General features: G+C 43.2%; 1 protein-coding gene across 5 annotated transcripts; it reads left to right on the top strand.

Moving 5' to 3' along the window:
* The first annotated feature begins 192 nt into the window (after window positions 1-192).
* On the top strand, window positions 193-10,966 carry cdc42ep1b (CDC42 effector protein (Rho GTPase binding) 1b). 5 transcript variants are annotated; one of them, XM_085156347.1, is made up of 5 exons: window positions 193-394; window positions 1,025-1,195; window positions 4,799-5,314; window positions 6,288-6,842; window positions 9,797-10,966. In XM_085156347.1, the coding sequence occupies exons 4-5, from the start codon at window positions 6,389-6,391 to the stop codon at window positions 10,414-10,416; spliced, it is 1,074 nt and encodes a 357-aa protein (XP_085012473.1). In that variant the 5' UTR covers window positions 193-394; window positions 1,025-1,195; window positions 4,799-5,314; window positions 6,288-6,388; the 3' UTR covers window positions 10,417-10,966. The 5 variants fall into 5 exon arrangements, with proteins under 5 accessions (XP_085012473.1, XP_085012476.1, XP_085012472.1 ...); XM_085156350.1 differs by lacking the exon at window positions 1,025-1,195; XM_085156346.1 differs by having other exon boundaries at window positions 193-1,195.
* Window positions 10,967-11,232: the final 266 nt, after the last annotated feature.

The following is an 11,232-nucleotide window of genomic DNA, read 5'->3' as shown; positions in this document are numbered from 1 at the left end:
GATCTGCACGTTGTTCACACTCTTTCTTCTTTTCATTCCTCTTATGTTGAGTTAATGTTGATCCTTCTCGGTCAGGTTTTAGCTTTGCATTGCTTTACCTATAACATGCATGCATAAGGCAGGGTTTCACACTTCCGAGGTCCTCCTACCACCTCCACCCACACCCTTCTTTCTCTCTCTCTCTCCTCTTCCTCCCCATCCCCTTCCAGTTCACTTGCCAGCAGCAGCAGCAGCGGCAGCAGCACGGATCCGCTACGCTGCTGCGGTGCACTGATGTCCCAGCAGAAACTTACGGTGCACACCGCAAACCGAGCAGGATGAAAACGAAAATAGATGGTAACCTCGAATTTTTTAAGAATCCGCCCTCTGCGTTTTTTCCCTTCTTTTCTCTAAGGTAAGATTAATCGAGGGAGTTTGTTAATGGCTTTGTGCATGTGGCTTGAAATTTACCGAGAACTGCTAATGAGCCTGCGATAAGAACAGCAAAAGTTATAGCCGAGATGCAGTTACGCGGTCTGAATAAAGTGTTCCTATGAATTTACGCTCCAGTGTGTGCGTTTTTAGGCATGCATTCAGTATATGAGAAGAACAGCATGGAGCTGTTTCACTTTTGCGTCTTATTCAGTTGTAATAACCTGTTGCACGCCTGTTCCAATGACAGAGTCTGTTTGTCTCTGCAAAGTAACAAACAAACAAAAAGCGCTATCCAAGCTTCACACGGTTCATTTATTGCAGGTGTATCAATCCAAATGCAGCATCATTGTTCAGTAAACGTTTCTCTGTATCCCCGAGCTTGTCAGTCACTTAATTTCAAGTGACTTTTTGCGTAACTTTTTCTGTACATCCTCTTTAACAGCGTCACTTCCCACAAACACAATGATTTGTTTGTGTTTTTAATCAAATTAAAACAGAAGTGACTGTAAAGCCCGTAACGTGCACTGCAGCCCCGCTCGTTTAGAAGTGAGGTGGTGAGATTTTGTTTGGTTTAAGCGTTTTAAATCAATTGGTTGGTGTTCTCCTCCAGCCGAGCCACAGAACAACTGTCCCAGATTTGTGCCAGGTCTCAGATCACTGGGCTGGCAGCCTGTCAGGGAGCTGGCGTCACAGTTAGAGAGGCTGCCCTTCAACCATCTAAACAACTGGAGTCCTTTCAGAGGCTTGGGCCTGTGTTAATCGCTGACCTCTCTTGAGGATGGTGAGTGAACGAGGACAATGTACTAAACGTGCTTTATGTGCTTAATAATTACTCCTTTAAACTGCCAGTTTAATATTTCATCAACTGCACCTTCTCATTGTGTTTGCTTGGTGGAAGTTTGGCAGATTTCATTATAGCCTTTGTCAGGCGATGCTCTCAAATAGAATCAGACGTGTTTGCACGTAACTGTTGCCGGGCCTCGTTTCCCCAGAGTTTTGTTGACCCAAGTCCCAAACATAAAAAAAGGAATTCACGAAACTAGTGACAGATGGCGAGTGTTAAACATGGCCACAGTGACTGATGTGTTTGCTTACCCTGCAGTTGTTTTGCAGTGCTTTCCTCACAGTGTTTGTGCACTAAAAAATAAGTTAGTGAACCCGTCGGGGAGCTCTTAAGTGTTGTTATCTTCAATGTTTCTGCACAAGTTTTGTTGACTCAAGAGAACATCAAGGTACGCGACAGAGGAAGGAAAAGAAAGGTCATATACAAGTAAGTGCTTCCATGTACGCACTGTGATATCAGTTGAATCAGCGTAAACCCAGATGTCACACCTCTCAGTCATCACTGACAGAGTCAAATCATGTATAGTGCTCTTGAATGTGTGCAGCACAGACACCCTCATGGCAGGCCGTGAAGTGCATTGCCACGTTGCAGCAGTCGATCCTTGTAAAGTGAGCGCATGCTGTATTTTTGAGCTGTGTGTAATGGTCAGGGTGCTCTGACCTCAACCACAGTTTGCTGGTGCAGTGCTCTAAGAGGACGACGGCCCTCCGATCCAGGGGAGTAAGCAACTTCAGATCTGATCCACTCTGACTCAGCCCTGCATCTCCATATAAGTCTACATGCGACCATGTTTCGCTGCCAGCCTCTCAGATGTCTCCAGAGCCCATTTTTGCAGTTTGTGGGTCTGTGGTACCAGATGTTTAACTAATGCGGTAATTCCACTTGAAGCTGGGTGACTGACAGAGACAGGAAGCATGTTTGACAGTGTGTGTTTTTTGTGACATAGGGAAAGACAGAGACAAAGGACAGTGAGATTAATTAAAGTGAAAGCCTAAAATAGAAGCCGAGGGGGACACACACTTAAAGATGGAGGTATAAATGTGCTTCTCATCAGCGTCCCCAGATCCTTTATTTGATGCCCGTAATTGATGCCATCCGGTCTGCTCTCCCAGCTGCACGCTGTTCCCATTACACTTTTCAGACCTGCATGTTTGCCACTGTGTCTGCAATCAGCCTGGCCGCTCATGTGAAACAGGTTTGTTTATGGATGCCCGCTGGTTCAATTTAGGGATAATTAGCATGTTTAGCACATCTAAACGTCTTTCTGTGTGTTCCTAACAAGGCCAATTGTAGGATTGAAGTTTCCAAACTGAGTTTATGTGCCGGAATTACACTTCATTTTACATGGAGAGCTGAGCTGAATTACTGCTCACAAAGTCACAAGAGGGGAGAGGGAAGAATATTATATAAAAGTCTGTTATGTACCTAGAAGAATTTGGCAGCTAGAAGAGCTGGAGAAACATAATAGCTGCACCATGAGAAGCTGTGACTGATTAACACACTTAGTAGTAATAATTCAAGGAGACTTTGTCCCTGTGTTTGCTTTTCGTTTGCGTCGATAGCCATTCATATGGTCCTTGTCAAACATCGCTAGGAACCTGAGTGAGTGCAGCACCGAGTTTGAGGCCAGTTCTGCCAGTGCTTCTTATATGTACGCGAAAAGTTGTTCCATGATGCCAGTGTTTATGCAGCGTTTACTCTAGAGCAGGGGTGTGCAATTAATTTTGCCAAACGGGCCTCATGTGGAACTGGGACTGTTGTGGATGGCTGCACCAAAAATGCTGACATAGAGATAAAATTAATAATAAGCAGAATATTGAGGCAGCTATGACTGTGAATTGGGGCTATGTAAATAAAATTGAATTGAATTGAGTTCATTGATGCAGCCCTCCACAACAGTCCCAGTTTCTAATGTGGTTAACTTGGAAAAGTTAACACTCCAACCCCGCCCTCGAGTGACTGCTAGCTGCCCCACTCTGTATGTAGTGGGAGGAGCACATAGAAACACAGGTGCATATTTGTTTAGTTATCTTTGCAGGGCATTCATTGACATTAAATAATTGCCAAGCTTCTTACTTCTAAATTTAACCATCAGAACAAATTGACAAAATTGTTAACTTAACCCTGACCTAGTTCTAAACCCAAACTTTAAACTTAGTCCGAATTCTCAAAAAGTCCTTTTCAATGGGTGTAAAAAGTGAGGACAGGCCATAAAGTTGTGTCTTTTGTTAAATGTCATTACTCTGCTCCCCACAAAGAAAGCTGGACATGTTTGGATCAGCAGTTTTTTAGAAAGCTGCAAACCATTCTGCCTGTTCTACACAACAACATGTTGAAGCCACAATCACACAGACACAAGCATTTACTGCAGCCAGTGAATCTTCCTAACGTTCCTGTTTTCAAAACTCTGAGGTCATGATTGCCTGCACGCGATGTGTTTATGGGACATCTGTAAATTTTAGCTCCAAAAACACAAGTTGCACTCTGCCTGAAAGGGTGCTCCACTCGTTCATATGTAATACTAATGTGTTAGGAAATAGGGATAAAAACAAAAAGCTAGTCATATTTGTTATTTTAATTGAAGGACTTCAAAAGTTGGGGATTTAATCTAAAACTCCCAACAGCACAAAGCAGTTTCCAATCCAACTCTTTCCAAGGCTGGTGTTGTCATCTACACTCCATGTTTGCCTCTGAGGTTAATGGTTATCTGTCACTCACCTTCTTGTGCTGCACAGGCCCAAATCACTAAAGCTAAGTATTATTAAGCTGAGCTGAGAGATCAGAAGTGGTCAAATCCCCAGACTTTCCCTCTTCTTGTATGAATGGATATTGGCTCTTTCTGCAAATATGTCTACTTTTTCCTCTGATTTCTTTCCCTTCTTCAGGTCAGTAAATGTTATCTGTTTCAAAATCTTTGCGCTGGAACTCTATCAGTAACCAAAAATTAATAGAAAGCAATCTTAGCTCAGACCTATGCCCAGCAAGCGTGGTGCCATCATTGTACTTAAGTTCTTATATCACACTTCCAGATTGGCCTGGCAGCAGCCTCGGCTAGTAACTCCTGCAGCCTGTGCCGTTAATCCATCGCTGGCTGTGTTGTTGAAAGGTCTCGTGTTTGGAGATTACTAGTGCTCCTTTTGCCTTGGATTCATTCGTTCAGCAGGAAGGAAGACAGTCCTCTGAGTGTGTCCAGGAAAAACAGAACCTGGGGACCTTCGGATGTTTTTGGAGAGTCATTTATTCAAAGAGCTGATTATTTCCCCACCTGTCGAGTCACTGCTTCAACATTAAACTAAATCAGATTCTAAACTAAAGTGTGTAAAGGGTAAGGAGGTGAGTCTAAGTACACACAGAAGACCTCTGTAAGCCCCCCCGTCAGGTTTTATTTGTCAAGTTCGGTCACAGACTGCCCAGCAAATAATCCCAGCAGTGCAACATTTCAGAGCTCTGATGCATTTATGTCTGCCTGAAAACTCCTTGTTTAGGGTTTGGTCTCGTGTGTAACTCTTATCTCTCTCCTTTTCTCTCCCTAATCTTTAGCTTGCCCCATGTGAACTGAATGAAAACCTACCTGGCAAACACTGAAGTCCTAAGTGGATTGAAGAAGGCTAGTGAGGGAGTCCGAGAGGGAGGGAAGACAGAAGGGATTAGCAGCTAATCCAGTGCACGGACAATCCTGAAGGAGCTTTATCGTTCTTCCAGAACGATGCAGACAAAACAGTTACTGGATTACACCGCTTTACTTTATTGCCCTTTCCAAGAGTGCATCGCCCTTCTTCTTTTGCTTTGATTGCTTTCGTTGGCTCTCAAAAGGTTTTACCTCTTGGGTGCACAGGGAACAGGGAACAGAGGACAAAGAAGCCGGGCGTCAAGGCCTGGGGACAGGATGTCCTGTGGACAGTGTGGTGCCACACATGGATAAATCTTTTCAGCGGTAGACTGTGCATGGCAGCGGACGCTCTGTTTTTTGTTTGCTCGGACACTAAGGAAGACAAGTGGAGAACAGCGCAGTGGATAAGACACTTAAGACCCTCTCAGAACAAACACTTAATGCCAGTAAGCAATATTGGAAATGCAGCAGTGTTAAATTTCAGCTGTATTTTTTTAGTCTTTACAGAAAGTACCTGAAAGCTTGTGAACCTCAAACAAGATAAAGCTCACTGACCAATAAAAGCAAAAGACTGACAATTTCCATTCAGTGATTCAGAATGCATGCATTTCATCACTGCTTGCCCCGTGTGCATGCAATGTTCATGAGTTGCTAAAGTGCGGTTAGAAACCACAGACGACCTGAGTAACACCTCAGGCACACACTCAAGTGTTTGTCTCAAATTTAGGCTAATTTAGGCTATCAGTAATAGTGAGAAGAGAAAGTACGTCAAGTGAAGGGATGTAGTAATATTTCTGTTATACCCTTTAATGTCTGCTGTTTTTTCTGTGGAAAAGCCTCATAAAAGGGAAATTAAGCACACCTTCATAAGACTTCCTGGTGACATGATTCTCAAGCAAAATTTAAGTTCTTCAAGAGTAAACGAAGGATTAAATTAAGTGAAAGCACTATAAAAACCAGCCTGGTTTATTGTTTTCAAACAGCTGTTTGACAGCTGAGTGTCCTTTCAGCTGTGAAGTGATTTTCTTTTCTTAATTTGCTGAATAAGTACTCAGTCAGCCTTATGCTCTCAGGCTGAGGTAACCAGAGGAAGCGTGGTTTGACGTTTATCTTTGTTATTTTGTCATCACTGAAATCTACAGTTGCGCAGTAGAAGTACGTTTGGTCATTTTGGACAAAAGCAGCGGTGAATGAGTGGAGACAGAGAGGGGGAAATAGACGGGGACGGCTCTACATTCATTTTGGCATCTTAGAGTGGAGATGTAAAAGGACGCCAGGGGCAGGCAGTGGATGAATAGCTGGCTGTGACTGTATTGAGAATTGATTATACACACATTCTCTGCTGACTGAACGACCACATATTTCTGTTCTCTCTCCTCGCTGTCTAGGCTTTTCATTTTTTCCTTTTTTGTTTTACAGTGGACCCCAAACTGGATTTCAGACTTGACTGACGTGTAATCAGAGTCCAGGCGTTTCCATTCAAATTTTAAAGGGAAATTACGCAACTTTTCTTTGCCACTATGAGTCTTGGAAAGCTGCCAGGGATTAAAGGCCTTGTGTCTGGCTCTCAAGGGAAACGTCGCTTCAAGAGCGACCTCTCTGTGGACATGATCAGCCCACCGCTGGGAGATTTCCGGCACACCATGCACGTCGGTCGTGGCGGGGATGTGTTTGGCGACACTTCCTTCCTCAGCAACTACGGAGGCATCAAGGAGCCAGGAAGTCCAGACTCAGCGAGCAGCTCCAAAACAACAGGATTCTTCACACGCACCTTTCGGCATGTGCGCAAGACTTCTGGTCCGCGGCCACGAGGGGGTTCTCGCGATTTGTCTTCCCCGCCGCCAGATATCTCACCTATCATCAAGAATGCGATCTCCTTGCCCCAGCTGAACATAGACTCACCCAATGGGTGCCTGCAGAGGGTGCTGTTCCCCAGCTCCATCAGCTCAACAGATGATTCCTTCTGCACATATGGTGAGATAATACAGATAATCACTTCCAGCATGGGACTGGACTTATGTAAAGCATCTTAGTGGTGAGATTATCTTCATTAAAAGTGAGCAGAGAAAATGTAGAGGCGGCGATCATACGCAAATATAACGGTTTATTAAGAAGGCAGCAGCGTGTTATCTGAAAGAGTGTCACACGAGCTACGGCGGCACAGATTAATCGACTTCGAGCACAGACTGTGTGCGCTCGTGTTCACAGAGGGACTGCACAGTTGGCTGAAAAGGTCAAAGGTCACAATACAAGCCATTAGACGCACTATCCATTTACAAATTGCTTGTTCCTGTTACGTCAGATAAACCTGTGAGGTTGTGACAGAAGATTATTTTGAAACTTATTTTCTGAAACCTCACAAATAAACCCAGCAAGATAACCAGAATTGTTACCTCTTATAATAATGAATATACTTTAGCCTTCAGCCCCTCCTTTATCTCACACACATTTTTGATCTTTTTAGTTTTTATTATCCAACAGAGGCTAGACTACATGTGTCAAACATGCCTACAAACATTGCCTTGACATTTGAAGGTTTTGAGCTTTTAAAAAGCTACTGAAGATCGTCTTGCATGTGTAACAATACTACTATTACTACTACTACTAATAATAATATTGATATTAAGAAGGACATCTTGCATGCAATTAAATGCCAAAAGGCACAGTATTCATAAAATAACAGGTGGAAACAAAATCAAAAGTTAATACATCATAGAATTAAAGATCAAACAGAGCAGGGAAGCTTTAAAAGAGAGAACTCCAAAGAAAAAAGCTCCACAAAAGTTTGTGGTGGTCAGATGAGCAGGTGGTTTAAAGAGATCAACAGAGGGATCCCATGAGTATATGAAGGAGGGGAAGTGTGCAGAACATCAGAGAGAAAATAGGAATGGAGGTGCGATGTTATGGTGAGACTTTAAAGTAAGAAGCAGAATCTTAGACTGAGTGTGGTATTTTACAGGAAGTCGGTGAAGCTGTTAAAGGACTGGAATGATTCGTTCTGTGAAAGATGTTTTTGTATTGACACCAGCAGATGCATATTTTTAATCCTTTGAACTTTGTAGAGAAGTTTGTGTGGTCAGCCAGAGAGGATAGAACTACAAAAAACAACACAATATGTAACCAGAGCATGTTTTAGAGTAGCAGTGCTGTTTACTGTGTGGATAGAGAATACCACATTTGTCCAGTCAGACGGCCTGAATGTCGAAAAACTGCATCCTGTTGCTGAAATTGTAGTTATTATTTTTTTAAGACACATCAGCATTGTCTGTTTTTTGTTGTACTTGGTCTGACATTTGACATTTGACAGTCTTGATAAATGTGGAACTCGTGGTTTCTCCTCACCTCACATGGGACAAAGTTTTCTATTGTAGAATAAGAATGATTAGTATTGGCAGGAGGGGCACAAACCAAGGTGATTATATGAGTTTGACGTCATGATCTTCTAGTCTTTTAGAAGCTTTGCAATGTCACATTAACATCACAGCCAATTTGTGCTATTTTGTTGTTGAGATAGAAGTTCCTGCAGCAGGTATTTATATAGAAAATTAAATGTGATGCCCAAAAATAACCAGGCAGCGAGCCAGTATCTAAGCCATGCTGTCATATTCAAGATGAACTATGCCAAATCTAGCAAAATTTCTCATTGTCATCTGAGCTCACTCTCCAGCAGACTTGGACTATAAATTCAGAGGGTGAGGTTGCCCTTCTTTCAGCACCATTCCCACATTCCTCCAGGACAACCGGTAAACACGCCTGCTTCTTCTGAATCATTTGGAATCACCAAGGCAACCCCTGTACACAATTAGGCCCATAAACACACACACTTACACATACACACAGCTGGTTTGGAAGAAAGAGAAAGACTCGCAGGGCTTTTCCTGTCATCTCAGTGTGCGTGTGCCTCAGTGAACACCATAAACACACCATTCATTATATCTGCTGAGCGTTCAGAGCTTATCGGGCAGCGGTCTGCAGTGTGGAGACTGGAAATCCCCTTTTGCTCTCCAGATTTATTACCCACTTCATAAGGAATGCACACAAAGTTGATGATGTAAGCCATCAGAGAGAGAGTCAGTGAGCTAAGGCACGAGCTTTTTCTTATCAGTCTTGAATTCGCCCTCTGTTGTCATTTGCAAATATAGTTTTTTCACTGATGCTCTGCAGTCTGGATTTTTTTCTTAAACATTATTTCTCAAAATTTTACACATATAATTTAAAACTAAATCAATCAAACATCACCAGCACTTCACTAACGTTGCTGGACTTCCATTAAAAAACATTTAACACCCTTCACCGCTCTTGCATTTCTGCTGACTGACAGTTAACAGTAAGTGATGGTGACACTAATTCACAGTGTTTACGGCAGCGTGAGTTATTGTTGGTTAGGCACCGTGGAGCCTGACACTACCAGTGGGTTGTTACATGCTGCCCCCCTCTGGTCAAGGAGCTAAACTGCAGAACATAACCTCCAGCTAACACATAAGAAGTAAAGCTTCATTTTTAATTTATTTTTTTAACATACAGGCATTATTCTTTTTCTGATCGTGATATTCAGATTTTCAAACTGCTAAGATAATTGTTTTTGAAGTAACTCAAAAAGTGTAAAAAGCAGCGTGGATCTGTCCTCACCTCACATGTGCATACGTGGAAAGCTGGAGGCAGGACCAGCAGCAGAAGACCAACAGACTGATCAGAGAGCAGATATGACACTGATCAGTATAATCAGTATATGGCACTGCAGGGAGGAGCTGGAGGGGAGATGTGTTATAAAGCAGTTTGTAGTAATTGTAGGCAGATATAAGCAACTTAAGCAACATGTGGTCATTTCATGATCAGCTGAGGTTCAGCCTATGTTCGTTAGGATCAAAAAAAGGATTAGTTTGATTTGGTAATATAATTAATTCACATCTTTTTGTCTTTGTTTGCAGGTCTGCAGTCTGGGTTTGTCACTCTGCCGCGCCTCTCCCGCATCGACAGACAATTCCATGATGGAAACGCGCAGACAGACAGTGACAGGCTAACACGTACGCGCTCGGACTCCCTCACTTCCTTCACTGTGGACCTCGGCCCTTCTCTCATGGCTGAGGTGTTGGGCTTGATTGACGACCCCAACCGCCTTCGGATATCCAATCACAGCCAAGAGGCAGGGGAGGAAGAGCAGGGTGAGGAGGGAGATGACAACAGCTTGCTAACAGAGACGCCCGTGCAGACCCCTCTAGTCACCTCACCCGACCTTTCCGTGTGCAGCGGGTCAATCGGGCAGGACACGAACAACAGGCGGTGCTCTGGTACTTCTGATTTGACAGAGGAGGAGGACAGGAAGTCTGTAAGGACACCGGATGCGTCCGCTCGGTCTCCTCATAGATCGGAGCCTGTCATGGAGGCAGAAAGGTTCCAGAAGGCTGCTGACGTGCTGTCCCGCCACTACGGTGGAGGATCCTTCACAAAGGGAGTGAGGAGGAGCAGTAGCGGTACAAACCAATCTATTTCCCAAAGCTGCGAAGCATCTCACGAATCAAGTGAAGAAGAGGAGGAGATAAAAGTATAGATGTCAAAACTCTGAAACTGTCCAGCGACCTGGGTTCACGAGGGAGGAACGTGTGACTTTCTGTTCCTCAACAGAAACATCCTTCATCCTTTACACATGGAAATAACTGACCAGTACTCAGTCATGATGCCAGACCTCCCCCCTCTTCCTGGACAACACTGCTGTTATGATATTAAACTGTCTATTTATTTGTTGCTTTTCAGTATACAGACAACTAACACTATGTAGTCATGATGTTCTGAAGCAAATTAAAAGAACAATGAAGAGTTCGCAGGGCTGAGGTGTCAAAGGGAAGCTGGGATTTAAAGGAACAAAGTAGCTGCATTATGTTTCAATATTAACACATTACAGTCCCTGTAAATAAATTTAACAGAAGGGATTGTTTTGTTTTTATTTTGTTTTTTTACAGGTTCAATTCTAATACTAATCCAAAGTCTATATGATGACCTCCTGTAACAACTATAATACTCAGTAAACATGTATCAGTGTTAGACTCGATGTTGAATAAAGTGTGGGCTGGTGTAATAAAAGACTGATTTAAAACATGAAATATCTGCTTACGTTATCCATTAATGATGTAATCCCACTCCCACTATTAGTCTTTCCTCTGGATTTCCTTATCTTAATGTTTTACGTGGCTGATCCTGATACAATGCAGCTCGGTCTACTGTGATCCTGCCTCATGACTCTGATTGGCTCTGTGAACAGTCATGAGTCAGACTGTAAATCACTCTGACTCATGACCTACTTTGAGAGGGGATGGTCTGCACCACTACAGTGGCCGGAGTCAGCTTATTTACAAGTCCTGTTTAACTG

Source organism: Neolamprologus multifasciatus, chromosome 4 (assembly GCF_963576455.1).
Source record: "Neolamprologus multifasciatus chromosome 4, fNeoMul1.2, whole genome shotgun sequence".
In the NCBI taxonomy this organism is placed as follows: domain Eukaryota; kingdom Metazoa; phylum Chordata; class Actinopteri; order Cichliformes; family Cichlidae; genus Neolamprologus; species Neolamprologus multifasciatus.
Note: the sequence above shows the minus strand (reverse complement) of the source record. Positions and strands in the feature narration are given on the sequence as shown.

Coding starts and splice junctions, on each gene's coding strand:
- cdc42ep1b (XM_085156350.1), top strand. CDS start 6,389: ATGAGTCTTGGAAAGCTGCCAGGGATTAAAGGCCTTGTGTCTGGCTCT. Junction 6,843..9,796: donor TGATTCCTTCTGCACATATG/GTGAGATAATAC, acceptor CTTTGTTTGCAG/GTCTGCAGTCTGGGTTTGTC.